This window comes from Varanus komodoensis, unplaced genomic scaffold (assembly GCF_004798865.1).
Source record: "Varanus komodoensis strain SLA01 unplaced genomic scaffold, ASM479886v1 scaffold47, whole genome shotgun sequence".
Classification (NCBI taxonomy): Eukaryota; Metazoa; Chordata; class Lepidosauria; order Squamata; family Varanidae; genus Varanus; species Varanus komodoensis.
In genome coordinates, this window is record NW_025336045.1 from 1,987,539 (window position 1) to 2,004,192 (window position 16,654).

Below are 16,654 nucleotides of genomic sequence, written 5' to 3' on the forward strand. Positions count from 1 at the left end.
AAAAAAAAAAAACTCATACTATACATAGTTAACATAAAAACAAAGCATAAATAATATACTAAAACCAGTGCAAAGGTTTAGACCATGTAGTACCATAGGTGTGCCAGAAAAGAGAACTTTTTGTTAGGCACCTGAAACTCAAGAGAGTAAGTACCTGGTGCATCTCAGATGGTAGAGCATTCCATAATTGTGGTGCCAACACAGAAAAGGTCCTCTTCCTTACAGCCTTCTTTTTAACCTCCTTGGGGAGAGGGACTCAGGAAGGCCTCAGTGGATGATCTTAAACAGTAGGCAGGAATACATGCAGTAAGGCACCCCCTAAGATAATGTGGTCCTAAGACATTTAGGGCTTTACATATCATAGTGAAAACCTTGAATTTGACTTGGACTGGAACAGGCAGCCAGTGCAATCAATGAAGGAGCTGTGTAATAAGTTCAAAAGAACTGCTCCTCAGCAACCATGCTGCCCTGTTCTGAAGAATTTGAAGAGTCCAGGCCATCTTCAAGGGAAGCCCCACATATAGTGCATTACAATAATCCAATCTGGAGGTTACCAGCCCATGAATGACCATGGCAAGATTACACTCATCCAAGTAGGAGCATAGTTGGTAAATCAGTCAAAGCTCATAAAAAGCACTCTCAGCAACCAAGTCCACCTGGACAAACAGGGAGAACTTGGGGTTCAGGAGCACCCGCAAACTACAAACTTGTCCTTTGGCGGAGTGCAAGCCATCTCCCTAGGAGGCAGAGCCTGCTTCACAGTCTGTGGGAAAGAGAGGACTTAAGCCTCCTTTCCCTCTTGATGACCCAGGTGAGCACAGGAACTGCACAACAAGCCCCTGAAGGTTGTGCACCTCCAATCTAAATCAGTCGAAGTGGCAGTTGCCCCCACAGGTGAGTCTGATTGCTCAGTCCCATTCAGTGCTGACCTTTGGATGTATTTGATCAATTGGGTGACTGATACACACTCCTGGAAGTGTGTCAGTTGCCTGATCCGCATGAATACAACCTACCAGTGTTGCCAGAGCAGCATGGGAAGTAACTCATGCTGTACAGGTATGACAGTGATGTGTTATACTCTGGTTTACTTGTCTTTTATATAACATAATAATGTTGTGACTTATGTAGAAAGATGCCTGAAAGGGTTTTGAATTGGAATTCAGTTATTTTTGTGCTCCATTGAAAGGAAGTTGTGCATTCCAACTACATTGGTACAACAGAATAGAATAGACATTTATTGACCAACAAAATTTCAAGGACAGATTCTAAATGACTCTAAACACACATTTTCACTACTTAGTAACACTCAAAGCTGCAAGTAGGTCTAGGAAGAGCTAGGCTTTGTCCTTCAAGATGCTCCACAGTTGTCATTCTTTGTTCTGAAAAAAGGTTTTAACTCTCCCCTTATTTTGGCAGTCATTTTACACACCATCTGAAAGTTACAAATGGAGAGCAGTTTAAGAATCACAATTTCTTGCTGTATCATTGACTGTAAACATAGTGCTAATTTGTTCTTCTCTGGTGACAGGAAGTTATCTATCTGATAACTTTCAGTAGGAACTGGCAAGTTGTGTGCACATTTACTAATACTTATAATACTTTTCTTTAAATGCAATTGGAGTACCTTTCAAAGAAGTAAAATGATACAGAAACATACCGTGGAATTAGTGAGCAAAAAAGGAAAGCAGAACTCAAAACTCAAGAAAAGTCTTGCATGTTTTGTTTAATGCGTACATTGTGTCTGAGGAAGTTATTTTGTACTGTTTGATTCTGTTAGTGAATATGGTCCATTTAAGGTGGCTGTGCTTTCTGATCTTTCAGATTACTCCATTTCATGCCTCTTTGGTGCAATTCATTGGCAAAGCAATGGGAGCAGTCACAAATCCTGTTACAGGTTTTTTTATTAGTAAAAGCAAATGGACCAAAATAGGCCGACTTTTGCCTTGGTAAGCATGCTAGCAATATGTGTTTATTACCTTTGTATTCTATTTGCATGCCTTGGGCAGAACTGATGTTAAGGAACATGTTGTTTAAAAGTTCCCATTTTCAATCCTAAACAGAATTTTGCAGTTATAAATAAAATGTACCCAATTGTAGAATATTTCTTTGGTCAGTGGGGAGACAGATCAATGAGGTCCAAATCCAAGACAGAGATAGGCACAAATGTATACTTCTTGTTTGTAAGTGAGTCTAGGTTGTTATTTTTTAATTTATTTATTTCATCATTTACATACATATTATATAGGTATAAACTTATTAAACAGTTTACAATACTATTTGTTTTTATTTATTTAAAAGGATATTTACATAATTAAAAATAAATATGCTTTCACTATAGGGGTTTCTTTGAATCATTATAAATGTTAAAAGATTGTAGATTGCGCAGACAGGAAAACATAGCAGTAGGATTTAGCCTGTCCTTGTGAAAACCATAGGACGAACATATAGAACCTCACATAAGGCAAAAATTAATCTACCTTTTCAGAGGAAGCTAAAGAATAATATGGCACAAATGATGTTACAAAAGACATCTCTCTATAAATTAGCTCAAGAATTTTTTTTCTTATTTTATGTGCTTTAACTAAAGTAACTGGTACTGAATTTATAACATATCAATATGTAGGGTTTCAAAAGGGATGTTGGAGTGTGAATCATAAAGTCTACATAGGAAACGTTCTCCAACCATATCCTAATTTGTAGACTAGACTTCTTCAACCGGGTGCTCTCCAGATATTTTGGACTGGGAGTTGAAGTCTAAACCTCTGGAGGGCACCAGGTTGGAGAAGGCTACTGTAGATGGTATTCAAAAGGAACTTGCTACACTTTTGTTAGAAATGACAAGAGGCTGCACTCCAAAGTCCAGTGAACAAAGGTCACAACTTGATGCTCATCAGATGATTGTAATATTAGATTTACAGGAGCCTTACCTGGCCTAAATCTAAGTGGAAGGTGTAAAGGAGAAATAAGTAGCCACTGAAGATACAGAAACTTGGACCAAATATACAAATATTCATTTGATGATGGCATCTACATGCCATCCAGTCAAATATTGAAAGCATTGAAGGCACTCAGTGCTTTGCACTATATGAGATGAGTGTTTATCCTCCCAATATTGGAGTATCAGTCATTTAGGTGTCAAAATGGAGCAGAGAACCCATTTACTCTGATCATCTGTTAATTTCCATGAAGCAAGTAAATAATTTTTAAAAGCGGTGCATCAGTGAATATTAAAGATTGTTCCAGTGCAAAATTTATCTGTGTAATAACTTCCTCCCAAAAAAGCAACTACTGGAGATGGACAAAATGTGTGCTTAAGCTTTGCTTTATTGTACAGCCAGTAATTAGCTGAATTAGACAATCTTCCTTTATTCACAAGTGTCCAATAGACATGAAAAATGGCTTTACAGCCTGAAATAAGCCACAGCCTGAAATCCATAGATATCATAGTAGATCCCAAATCAGTGATCTGTGAATCATCCATTTTATGGTGAGGCCCACAGCAATTTCCCCAATTTCCAAATGTGTGCGTAAGTTCAAAAAGGCTGGGAATCTCTGCCCTGTGGGACACTCAGTTCCCTATTCCAGGACCAGCCACCATTACAGGACACATCATTGTACAAAGCTCAACGTAACATGCAACACAAGAAAGAGTCTGCATGTTTCTGTCCAGTATATCATTCTAAAGACTGATCTGCATGTTGGTTCAAAAGGAGCTGAACTTCCTGAACAGGACCATCTCACAATTTCAGGACGAAAACTGAAATTTTACATAAAAATGCACAACTCACATGGGCTTATCTTAATAGTTCAGAACAGTTTAGTTGTACAAATCTTTTCTAACTATGTACAAGTTTTTCCTGGTCTTGGGATGTGCTTTCATTTCTCCATTTCTTGACTCAACATGTTTTTAATCAGTTGTGAACAATAAATGTTGAGGGATCAGAATACAGCCAGTTTCCTTGCACTTCTTCATACCTACCCTCTAATACCACTTTTCATCTCCTAGAACAATCATGGAACTGTTATTGTATTCAAATAATGTTCTCTTGTGTTCTGTCCCTTTTTCCTTTCAGTCCTCAACTGCAGATAATCAGCTGACATTTACATTACAAACATGAATGGGGACAGCAGTTTGAAACAGTATGAAAATGCTGTGCAGATAGTATTTCTGATGGGATTAATCTGTGGTGTTTGTTCATTCAGGTTTTTGTTAATAGCACCTATGGTCATCTAATTACATTGTGCAGTGGCTGCTATATGCAAACACTGGAGAATTCTGCAGTGATTAGAGGTCATGCTCTCTGGAATTAATAGCATTTGCTCATCATGGACAGATAACAAAACTAGAATATACTCTATTCTGTCTACCAGCCTTACAGCCGCTTCACTGATACAGAGTTTATCAGCCCCGAGAGTTATTTTTGGATTTGTTTAGAACCATGTTTACTCACTGAAAAGCTGATCTGTGCTGTCTTGGAGATACTGTCATAAAAAAGGAAGCAGAATCACTTTCAGTATCATAAAACACAGGGCCAGCTAAAGAGTAATTGTTTTTAGGTGACTATGATACAGGGGCCTTTACCTTTTGTACATCCAAAAATGTAGCAATAATGAGAATCTAAAGTGTCTTTGGCTGACTGAAGGTATAGCAGTCATGTTAAAGACCTCCTACAGTGCAATCCAATAAGGCTGTCCATGACCCTCTGGACTCAGAGAATTACGGGCATCCTATGAAGGGCAGGAGGAACTCCGAGGCAAAGGTCACCTCAATGCTTGACCCACCCTACAAAACACTTAGAAGTCCAATTTCATGTGTGTATTTTGCCACGAAGCCCAAGGAGAGCAGTCTGAATCACTGTCCAGATGCTGCGTATGCTGGCAAATGCTGTCTCCTCTCGCTCCAGGACCCCCAAAGCTTGTCTCTGAGGCTCTTGGGGCCTTTTAAGCCTTAGAGCAGGGGGGTTTCATGCTGGCTGCAAGAGCAGAGGGAGGGTACCCCAAATTTGGAATCTCAAGGTTGGAACTGGGACTCTGCATTATCCTATGGCCAGGTTCACAATAGGATTGTGCCCAGGAGTCTTGGGTGCTACACAAACTATATTAAAACAGACAAAAAGTGCTTCTTGTGCACAGGTTTAGACTATAACCAGTATAAAAGGTGCTAGATAGTGTGATGGATATAGGCCCAAACTTCAACTCGGGCAGCTTCAGGGGAGATTTTAATCTTGGGATCTTCTGCTGTTTTGGTTCATGTATGCAGTCTTGAGGTACTGAATAGAGAATGGATAGTAACACTACCTAAAATGATCTAGATAGATTTAAATTTTAAGAATCAAAATGTTCCAGATGCATGTTTGATATGTGTCATATTGTTTTTCCTCCAGGTTGGTGGGTTGTACCCCTTTCATTACTGTATCGTACTGGTTGATGTGGTACTTACCACACTTCGTATCTGCAAGAGTTGTATGGTATCTTACTTTTTATTCCCTTTTCCAAGCACTATTTACAGTAAGTTGATCATTGCTGAAATCTTTTTTTTCCTTCAATGCTGTATGTGTCTGCACATCACAGTAGTTCCTTTCTAAAATAAAATGAAATGCCTGTTCACTAATGCAGGGAAACAAGTAAAGATCTACACTATCTGGTGTAATGATGAATTCAGCAATTCAGATAGTTTTAACCAAGCAACTTCATGAAATAAGCTCATCATAATAGTATCATGTTGCAAAGGGTTGGAAAAATGTAAGTGATAGTTAAGGCACTTCAGATGCTGTTGGGGCAATGGGAAGACATTCATAACTTAAGGAGTAAGTCATCACAAAGATTAAAAATGATTTAGCTGAGAGCTTCATGAACTGCTTGACTGACATTTTTCTTAGCAGTAGTCTGAGGTTCAGCTAGTAAAGGCTCTATTACATTTATACTGTGTAATAATGGGCTTTTAGAAGCTCAAGATGAGTTTGTATTTCTTTCTGAAATTCTGTATTTCTGAAATACTCGGTTCTTTTGCTGCAATCTATATGGAAACAGGTCCAAGAAATAATCGCCTTCCATAAGAGTGATTTTTCCCCTTATTCTTTGAAGATGACAGTGTACTCCACCAGAAATGCTTTTCATTACTTAGTACAAATATGGTTTGAAGCTGACGATACATTCTGTGCAACCTGTCTACATTTATGCACACTCTAATCCTGTTGTCCCCTTCCTGTTCAGGTTTTGAAGACTTTGTACTTTAACACAGCAATTGGATTTTTTCCTCCTCCTTTTCTTTTTCCTTTCTCCCCTCACTAGGAATTGTAATGTTTGATTGAATTGTAATTAAATTAGTCTTGTATCTGGCTGTTTGGCACTTAGAGAGCCCCGTTGAGTTATTCAGCAGCCTGGAAATTTATAAGAAACAAACACGTTTAGGTCACAGCCCAAGTAATTTCCTTGGTTGGACCTCTGGGAGTTTGCACTGAGCCTTCCACAGATCTTGCATTCAAAATTATTCATAGACTGCTATGCTTTGGGCTAACTTATATCAAGGCTTTTTGACTTGAAACTTTATTCAAATATTATTTAAAATTGTGTTATAACATAGTAAAAACAATTGGCATTATTGCATTCAAGCCCTTTCCAATAATTTCCATTGTTTCCCATGCCATTTTATTCTTTTTAAAATCTAGCCAGAAATAGTTTAGCAATAATTAAAAATAAAGAAACAGCAACTACAGCCTAAAACAGTACCCACTACAAAGATTATAGTGAATGTGTGCTGAGAATGGTTCATTCACCAGAGCTATGTCACATCTATTGTGGTTGGAATAGAATTGGATGTACACATAAAGATCAATATTCCCAATAGTATGGCAAGACAACTGCAGTTCCATGTGTAGTTTATGCTAGAAAAGCAATTATTGGGTAGTTCTAAGAACCACTCTTCTGGAGACAGGCCTGGTATCTCTAGACCTCCTGTTAAAATTGCTTCACATGACCTCCGGTATCTGCAGTATCCTCTCCAATTGCCCAGCAAAGGTGGCCCCAGGCTCTTCAGATTGATAGCAAAGCCAGATCACTCTGGTTTAGTTGCTTATGGCAACAGATGAGATAGTAAACTCTTGCTTGAAATGCAGAACTCCAGAGTGCAAGTGGAGGCTAACATGATGGAATGCTTTCCTATGAGAAAACTTTCCTACCTGTAGGAAACTGTCATAGGGAAGGCTAGACTGGCTATTTCATGATTACCCTCTTTATGTTTATTAAGCATCACTTCCGCACACAGGTTGAAGCATCTTCCCTTACCTAATGAGCCTGATACACCAGAAATGAAGTTAAAATATCTCTGATTCACACCTGTGGCCCTATATACCTGGGTTTTTGGAAGGTATTGGTACCTTATTTCCACAGAGGCTTACAGCCTTCATGTAAAAAAGCCAAGCTCCTTAGATTAATCCAGAGGCTCATTTAACATGACAACAGTTTCCCCTGATTGGTAGAGGGTAGAGTCTGTTCTCTCCTTTCCCCCCAGCCTCCCCCACATACCAAGGGATAAAAATAAGATCTCCTTTCCTGTTATTTTCTGTGGACATGGATTTGCCATCTCAGACTTCCATGTCATAAACATAACAATAAACTTGTTAAATAAAGTTTTCTGTCATAAACTTTACTTTATGATCCATTAATGTGGATATTTAAAGGCCACCTTCTGATATTCTATGAGTTTCCCATTATCTTAATACAACTTTTCAAATGAGAACTTTTGAGTTGATCATATGTATTGACATTCCAAGGAGACCTTCCCCCTCCATGCCAGTTATTTGTTCAGCCTGCATGATTGGTTAAAGGAAGAGACAAATGCTTGGACCCTGCCCTGTGGTGGCAAGGAATGGTTTGCAAAGAACCACGTCCAGGTAATTCACCTGTACATCATGAGATTCTCTCACCCCAAGGCTACAGAAATAGAAAATGCTGGCAGAGAGCCTTTAAATAAATTGGAGCAGTATTTTAGCCTGGTGCCACCACGCTGAGTTGATTGGTGCTCAGATCTCCATATTATTGTGTGTCAAGGAGAATGGTTCTGGTTCAGATCATGAAGACTAAAGAAATAAAGATTTTTGGAGGCATCACATCCTCAGCTTGTCTTCACAGAGATTCCTCCACACTGCCTCATGCACACATTCAGCAAATAGATGAGAGGGGTCCCCCTCTACTAGCTGCATATTTGTGTTAGTGGGAAAGCCCCCCCCCCTCCTAATGTAGGGTTTTTTATTGCCATATTAGATGCAGCAGAAAATCCTTCTAGTGTCATATTTGAAAATGCACTTTCCCTCTTAAACTATTGTTAGCAATGTATTTACTTTCAAAGCTTGCTTTAAAGAAGAGCATAAACACTGGATCCTAGTTCATTTTTTACTCAGTGTGGTCACACACATTCCTTCACAGCGAAGCACTTCAGAAATGTCTATCTTAGAAGGGTCTTGCAGCCCCTGCCATTGAGCAGGGGAACCTGTGTATGGCTAGATGACTCCAGGGGATCACCAAATGTCTGTTCAGATCCTTTTTGCGTGGTTGTGCACTAGAAGATGGAGCAAGGAAAGTGCAGGATTCCTCTCCCGCAGCTACAGAGATAGTCTTCAGATTACCATTGAAAAATGAAATCAAATATTTTTATTAATTTTATTGAAAGATTCCTACGTTTCCTTTCAGGACATAACGGTGCCCCCCATGATAAGGTAGAGTTGTAAGATAAAACATAGTAACATAAAATGATTCACTTAAAAAACAAATACTAAATTAGTCCAAGACATAGCAATTGATGAAATGTAAACTGAAACAAAAATAGTTCAAGAGTTTAACTCATTGCATAGATGCTACGTATTCATATATGCTTTTGTTATAGCTATTCCAGGTCCCATATTCTGCTCTTACCATGTTTCTTAGCACAAACCAGAAGGACCGAGATTCAGCAACAGCATACCGTGAGTCTTAAAGAACTGTTTCCTTTCCAGTACCATCTATTGGGACTACCTGTAACTCTCTGAACTCAGAGGATTATGGATGTCCTGCTAAAGGCAGAAAGTGCATGGAAGTGAAGGTCACATCTTTTGTGGGATGAAGATTTAGACAGCTGATTGGGACTGTTTGTGGGCTGAGGCTGTACCAAGATACATTCTGTTCCAACAAAGCCTCACTCCTCCCCTCTTTGCCCCTGGAAAGCCCCCTGCCCTCGCCTCATGCCAGCTCTGAACTTGGACTTCCAATTTGGAGCTGCAGCCAGCACAGAAAGTGCAATGCCAGTCATGGGGGAAGGGGGGGCACTCCGCAGACAGAGTCCAAGCTGACAAGGGAGGTAGAACTCCAGATTTCTACTACCATCTAGACAAAGTCTCAGAGGCCATAGGAGTGCACCATGAGTCACTTCTCTCTTTGGGAACATAATACTGTATTTTCATTTAATCAGGTTAAGATAAGGCCAGTCAAACATGAATCTCTGATCTCACCATGTTCGACTAATTGGCAAGCATTTTTATTTTGTTAAGGACAAGGTTCTCATAAGTGTTTATATAAGTGTTCTTATAGAAGTGTTTCTTATATAAACACTTCTTTTAATGAGACAGGATGGCTAAACAGTTTTAAATTTTTCAAACCTTGGACTTCCACAAGCAACGAAGGCAAGCTAAGGCAGGAGATACCATTACATGATATAGCAGACCACTCTGTCATTTAGATTTAAAGAAGAAAGGCATATTCATGCATGCACACATAGGAGAGATACTAGTTTGCCATCCAGCAGAGTCCCGTAAGACACATGGCAAGCTGGCCTGAAGGGTTCACTGATCTTTGGTGTGGGGAGAACAATGTCACAAAAAAGAGATTAACCTTGCAAAATATAGAAGCTCTTTGGGCTGGTTCACATCTACCACCAAACTACATTTTGATATTGCATAAACAACCCACAGGTAGTCCCTTGCTCCCCTTGCACACACTGATTCTCTTCCTGCCGTGTGGTACAGGAAAACCATGGACTTTTCTTGACAAGGCTTTTATTCTTACTGTTCTTCACTTGTAGTTTCCCATTGCTTCGGATGTCATTGTCATCTTCTATGACCTCTCTTGTGTTTTCCAAGCATTTTTTGTGAGGGTGAAAGGAATAATTAAGAAAAATGAGGCCTTTGGGGAATGGCATTATGAAATCCTACCACAGTTGTGCAATTCAGCTATACCACAATGCTAGCTAGAGAATGTGAAGTGGCTGTAAATAAAGTGGCTGTAAATAAAGGCAGAAGAAACAGATCTGCATGTACACATCCAATCTTGAACCCACAAGGAATCTGGAAGCTGAAACAATGATAAAATGGCAAGTTAGAAATGCTGCATATGTTGTCATTGCATCGGAATCAGCAAATTGCTGTTCATATGTACTCTCCAAACTAGAATCAGGAAGCTCAGTTTGAAGCTGGTTTCAATTCCGGTGTGGAAAGAAAATGTAAACAACCATTTACCGAATCAGATGCCAAGTCCTAGTTATGCACAGAAATGTAGGAACTTGGAAGTCTCACTTGTTGGGGGGAAAACAACCCAGAGAAAATTCTGCTTGATTCTTCCTCAACAACCAAGAGTGCTGGGTTCACATAACATGAAGCACAGCCCAGGAATAAGGTGTTCCTGGATTGTTTTCTAAACTGGAAACATTGAGCAGGTGGGAAGCAGCAAGTAACCAACTACAATGGTTAGTTGTTAACATGCAGTTGCTACCAGCCATGAAGGGAACTGAAGCATACAAGGGGAAGGAAAACACATGAGCCGGAGGGATATTCACGTAGTGGCATCCCATGATTTGGGTATCTGCGTGTGAACTCTCTCCATAAAGCCTCTGCTACCCTGGTTTGTATCACGTTAGAAAGTTAATGAACCCCAGAAGTCTGCCCTTTCCTTTGACAGTATAAGCTAGAATGGCCCAATTATTTATGGAGTCATAACCTTTTTGTTTAACAAATAAATTTCATTTCAAAGCAATCCTTTCTTGCCTATTTTGGTCGTGTTCCTCCTTATATGACATCCCGTGCAGTATGCAAATCAGTAGATACTATTATAACCTATTTCTGTGTCTTCGTAGTTTTTTTTCCTAGAATCCTAGGTTTACAGGAATGGCTTGTGTTCCTTTTTTAGGGATGACATGTGAAGTTCTTGGAACATTGATTGGAGCTACAGTCCATGGGCAAATAGTTGCTAGTGCTCACAAGTCAGATCACTGTAAACAGAATCATACTCTAGATGTTTTCTACTCTGCAGAGGTGCAACAGATCAATTCCACTCTAGACCTGTATCATGGAGTAAGTTGAAAACCACTTGGGAGGTGTTGGGAATATTTCATCACCTCTTCCTATTATATAAAATGATACTGATCATCTTGATAATCGCAATGTTAGAGTACAGGCACCAACTTTATGTAAATGAATTGTGCTCCTAAATATTTTAAACCATTCTCTCTGAGCTCAAGGGATAAATTATGCTGAGTATTTCAGCCATTGACTGGTTTTGCATGACATGCCAAGGCTCACTATGGCCTCAGTAAGCCATGGTAAGCTGCATTACCCATGGTTGCCATCCTGAATCCTGACTCCCTGTCTTGGGCTGCTGCAAAAGTGGACAGATGAGGGCAAGGCACATCTTTTAGAGAAGGGCAGTGGATGCAACCTGGAGAAGGGAGAGATTCATGCTCACCCCCTGTCCCTGCACCCACAAATTGCAGCTGCTATCACGACAGTGTTTGTGTGCACAAACCCATATGAGTATCGCATGGGAAACTGGAGAAAATGCCTTTGCACACAGGTTAGGTGGGTAGGGGCGGGTGGCTATGTGTGCACTGTGCACATGCTGCAGGCAGCAGTGGTGCCTGTGTATGCACATGTGGCATTAGCTGTGCGCTGCATAAACTGCTCGGTGCATGGGAATTGTGCACTTACTGGGAGATTTATTAAGTACAAGGAAAAGGCCCTCTAGTGTCCCTGTGCAGTCAAAGACTGCCTGTCACCTCGGCTTGCTTAGTAGGCTAGAAGTGAGCTTGAGAAAGAAAGCCAGTGAGCCGGAGAGAGCCAGATCGGATCGCAAGCAGATCTTTGCCTCACTAATCCCAGGCCCCTTTGTGGCAGAATCTGCATTCCACAATCCCTTGCTCACTCACCAAGCCTGGGTCTGGAGTGGGGAGGTGAGATATGGCAGTTGCCCCCCCCCCCATCAGACAATTTATATACACAGCAGCTGTAAGAAGATAATGATGACGACAGCGATGATGATTGGCGGGATCTGGGCCTGTTGCCCACTGTGTTAGCAGCCTTTTTTATGATAGCAGGCTGCTTGCTCAGGGTGTGTTTTGTTTTTGCCGGCTTCCATCCAAAAGATTTCCCATCCCATCTGTTCCTTCCTGTACTTAAATTAACTAATAAAACCTGTAAACCCTTTCATGCCCTTCTGTGCCTTTCATTTGAATGCTGCTCTCTTTGCTGGCTCTTGTTGCTTGCTTCATTCACTGTTCTTCTACCCCCTCTCCTCACTCAAGATGTTCTTGCTCTGTATAGCCCTCCCTCCTCTCCATTTTCCAGCTCCCCTGATAGCATTTATGCTGCAGATGCTACCCAGTTCTCCAGCCTGCTGGCAAAACTGCTTTTTCTCACCTCTCCTCCTGCCTTTGTTGCTTTGTACAGGAAAATCTCATTGAACTCACATCACCAAGTCTTCCTGTTGTTTCATCAAGTCTTCCTGTGCCCTACATGGCACACTTCCACCCCATGGCCTGACTTCTCAAGCAGTTTATCTGTCAAAGGCTCCCTTTCCACACCTTTCCTACTACGCCATCCCTTCAATCAGGCTGTTTTCCCCGGAAGAAATTATTTGTTTATTTATTTAAAACTTTATCGACTGAAAGAGGGTTTTATAGTGCTGAACAGGGTTAAAGGGCAAAAGCCTGTTCACCCTGAAGGAGGGGGTGCAGGGGGAAGCTGTTTACTATACGGGGGCAACTAGCCAAGAATCTGCCAGTGGCTAGCTTGTCTAAGTTGTTGGCGTCCCAGTAACACATTCCAGCCCTTCCTCATCTTCTTGTATCTCATCTTCAGAGTTTGCTGCTCAGAATGCTTTATTTTGAGAGAAGCAGAACCAGTCACCACTTTTAAAACCTTGTGCTATTTTGAACATGTGCAGAATTTTCCATTTCACCGTTCAACAGCCAAAAACATGTTGCATGGCTTTCTAATAAGCAAATGCATTCAGCTTTCTAGCTAGTCAAATATATACCAACATATAGGGAATGTTTTATTTTTAATTTTAAAAATCTGCCCTTTGTTTTTTAAAGATATGTGTGACTTCTGGGTCACATTCTTAGCCAGGCCATACACCAGTTCTGAACACTCTTTGTTGTGCCTCTCTGTAATATCACACAAGTACTGCTTGGAACCCCCACTTTCCAACAATAATCCAACTATTATGATTTATGCTCCCAGTATTTAAGGTTTAATATATCATATTGGCTTGATTCTAGGAAAAGTTATAATATTCTTGGTCAATTATTATTGGCATATTTACATATTCTAGATGTTCAGTGATGGTTTAGGTCAAAGGTTCCCAGACCTTTCTAAAAGTTCTCTCACAACTAAATGCTGACCTAAATGAAGGTACTCTTAATCAACCTAGGGAATGTGCAAGACTCCCAAGCTGGTAGGTCCATCTTCCCATTTCTGCACTCCCCCACACCAGCAAGTATTTATTTATAGTGTTTATAAACAGCTCTACACCTTTTTTTAAAAAAATACAGATTCTTGAGCTGTGAACAGTAATAAAAACAGTCAAAATGCAAAACAACATATTTAAAATCAAATTATAGCAATAAAACTGGCAAGTCTTTTACCCAAGAAAGCTTGTTTAAATAAAAATGTTTTTAGCAGATGGCAAAAACAGAAACATTGGGGGCTCCCTGACATTAGCTAGCAGGGAATTCCACAGAGGGGAGCCAGTACAGTAAACATTCTACTTTGAGTGGACTCTAAACAGTCTTCAAGCCCACCCAGAACTACCAAGAGCTTCTGATGACTTCAGTGACCAGGCACATTGAAAAGGAAGAAGGCATACTCACAGGTACTCTAGCCCCAAGTTCTTTAGGGTTAAAATAACAATAACAAAACCTTACACTTGCCCCCGGATCAGTTAGCTACTGAAATTCCCATGCCAAAAGTACTGTATGCTAAAAAATCAGCAGCCTCTGACAACAGCCAAGTTCTTCTTCATGATCTCTGTGCATCCCACAGATGTGTAGAGTCATATGCGTGAATGCACAGATGACCACTCGAAGAACAACAGTTACAGGCAGGCAACCTGCCTTTGGTGCATTCTGCAATAGGTGCTGCTTCCAGACTAGCCTTAATGGCAGACCCATTTAAAACCCATTGTAGTCAGCAGACCCAGTTAAAACCTGTTGCAGTAACTCAGTCTTGAGGTGGCCTGTACCAGCAGCAGGCAAATTGACCTGCTGAGTTCCTTGGAACTAGTCTGGCAGAGGCAGGTCCAGGGGTAACTGCAGTCTATGTAGCTTAGTTTATTAATAGCAGTTGGAGATGGGAATAGGAATAAAAGATACAATCAGCCATATACTCTATACCACACAGGTTCATTTTCACAATCTTTAAAGTCAGCCATATGGATATTGCATACTTTAAAAAGAAGAGTGTCTGCTACTTTGCCCAAAAAACAAAACAAAACAAACCCCCTCTTCAAACATATTTTGATTTCTGGGTCACTAGACGTCTAGTTCACAAGTGTATTTATTGTAACCTTTGAATTTTATCATTTTAGCAAATTTTGTTAATAATTTTGTTTTTTGTTTGCTGAAAGCAAATATTCCTCACAGAGAACAAGGAAACATGCATTGCATGAAATTTAAGAAGTCTCTGGCTATGCACATGTCACCACTACTTAACTAGAGGCTACAGTATATAGTAATGAGTGGGTGTAGAGAATACACAATGTTTCCCCTTTTGAGTCTTGTGGACATCAGATGGACATCCCAAGATTAGGCTATGGCATCCCCTCCATGAGTAAGTGTGCTTGGACCTCACTTTCCTTGCACTACTACAGCTATCAGAGATTTCCTTCCATCCACCAGATCTTTTAACTCCCATAACTTATAGGTGCTAAGACTATATGGGTCTTCTAGAAAACAAGCCTAGGACTTTTCATTATTGTGTGTGTATGTATTCTTCATATGTGGGACTGGGTTTACCATCAAGCAGAGTAGGGCAGTTTCTTCAGGCAGCAGATTCTCAGTGGAGCAACCCTAAAGGAGGCCTTGTGGCCATTTAAGTTCATAAAAGGGCAGAGAGTCATGTATTCCTTGTAGTTCACTCTGCTAGTGCAATCTCATCACCGGCTGCCTGATCCAGTCTGGTTTTGTAGGTGGAAGGGCTCTTTGCTTTGTTTCCTTGCTTTTTTAATGATGTGAGCCGCCCAGAGAGTCCATGGCTAATGGGGCACCATACCAATTGAATTGATGATGTCCCAAATGGCAAAATGTCTTGGGAGAGTCCTGTTCATGTGGCACTGATATGCACTTATTTCTGTCGTTAAAGTTTCAGTGAAGATGAAGGTTTGGTCACATTAACACGGAAGCATTCAAGCAGATAATCAGTGACTTGACTTCAGAAAATGTCCCCTGTGGAGACTAATTCTTAGCCATAAAGTGACCTTGCCTATGCAGTTGAAGGGGGTACAATAGTGTGACAGGCTGTCTCGCACAGGCAGATATGAAGCAAGTGAAAGTGTGCAAAAACTGTTTCCACAAAAACAGGTCCTGCCAGACAAACCTTGTGAAATTCTATGACAAGGTTTCGAGATGGCTAGATGGAGGGGATGCAGTGGATGTGGTATACCTGGATTTCAGCAAGGCCTTTGACAAAGTGCCCCATGATATCCTGGTGGAGAAACTGAGGAGTTTTGGGATACACCAAAGCACTGTCCGGTGGATTAGGGCATGGTTGATTGACCGAAAGCAGAAGGTAACCATTAGCGGGGAATCATCGGGATGGCGGCCAGTGACAAGCGGGGTCCCCCAGGGCTCTGTCCTGGGGCCGATCCTGTTTAATCTTTTCATTAACGACATGGAAGAACGGGTGAACAGTCTGCTGATCAAATTCGCAGACGACACTAAAACTGGAGCAGTGGCCACAACTGAGGAGCAGGTACTCCAGATCCAAAAGGATCTGGGCAGACTATGGAAGTGGGCAGGAGACAACAGGATGGTTCAATGTGGATAAGTGCAAGGTCTTGCACTTGGGGCATAGGAATAGCTGTCATAAGTACAGGTTAGGTGACAAGTGGCTGGAGAGCAGCACTTGTGAAAGGGACCTTGGGGTGCTGGTTGACTGCAGGCTAAACATGAGTCAGCAGTGTGATACGGTGGTCAAGAGGGCGAACGCCACCCTTGGTTGCATAGCCAGAAGTGTGGGTTCTAGATCGAGAGAGGTATTACTGCCACTCTACACGACTCTGGTGCACCCACAACTGGAGCATTGTGCTCAGTTTTGGGCCCCTCATTATGGAAAGGATATAGCCAGGTTAGAGTCAGTGCAGTGTAGGGCCACAAGGTTGGTGGCTGGTTTGCAGGGGATGGGGTATGAGGCGAGAC

At 41.0% G+C, this 16,654-nt stretch overlaps 2 protein-coding genes across 2 annotated transcripts in view; one reads left to right on the top strand and one right to left on the bottom strand.

Moving 5' to 3' along the window:
* The window catches only part of LOC123030847 (major facilitator superfamily domain-containing protein 2B-like), a 61,679-nt gene that overhangs the window by 33,733 nt on the left and 11,292 nt on the right, over positions 1 to 16,654 (bottom strand). The window lies entirely within an intron of this gene.
* LOC123030870 (major facilitator superfamily domain-containing protein 2B-like) lies at positions 22 to 11,467 on the top strand. The gene is made up of 4 exons (XM_044445161.1): positions 22 to 1,946; positions 5,385 to 5,508; positions 8,882 to 8,960; positions 11,152 to 11,467. The coding sequence occupies exons 1-4, from the start codon at positions 1,783 to 1,785 to the stop codon at positions 11,322 to 11,324; spliced, it is 540 nt and encodes a 179-aa protein (XP_044301096.1). The 5' UTR covers positions 22 to 1,782; the 3' UTR covers positions 11,325 to 11,467.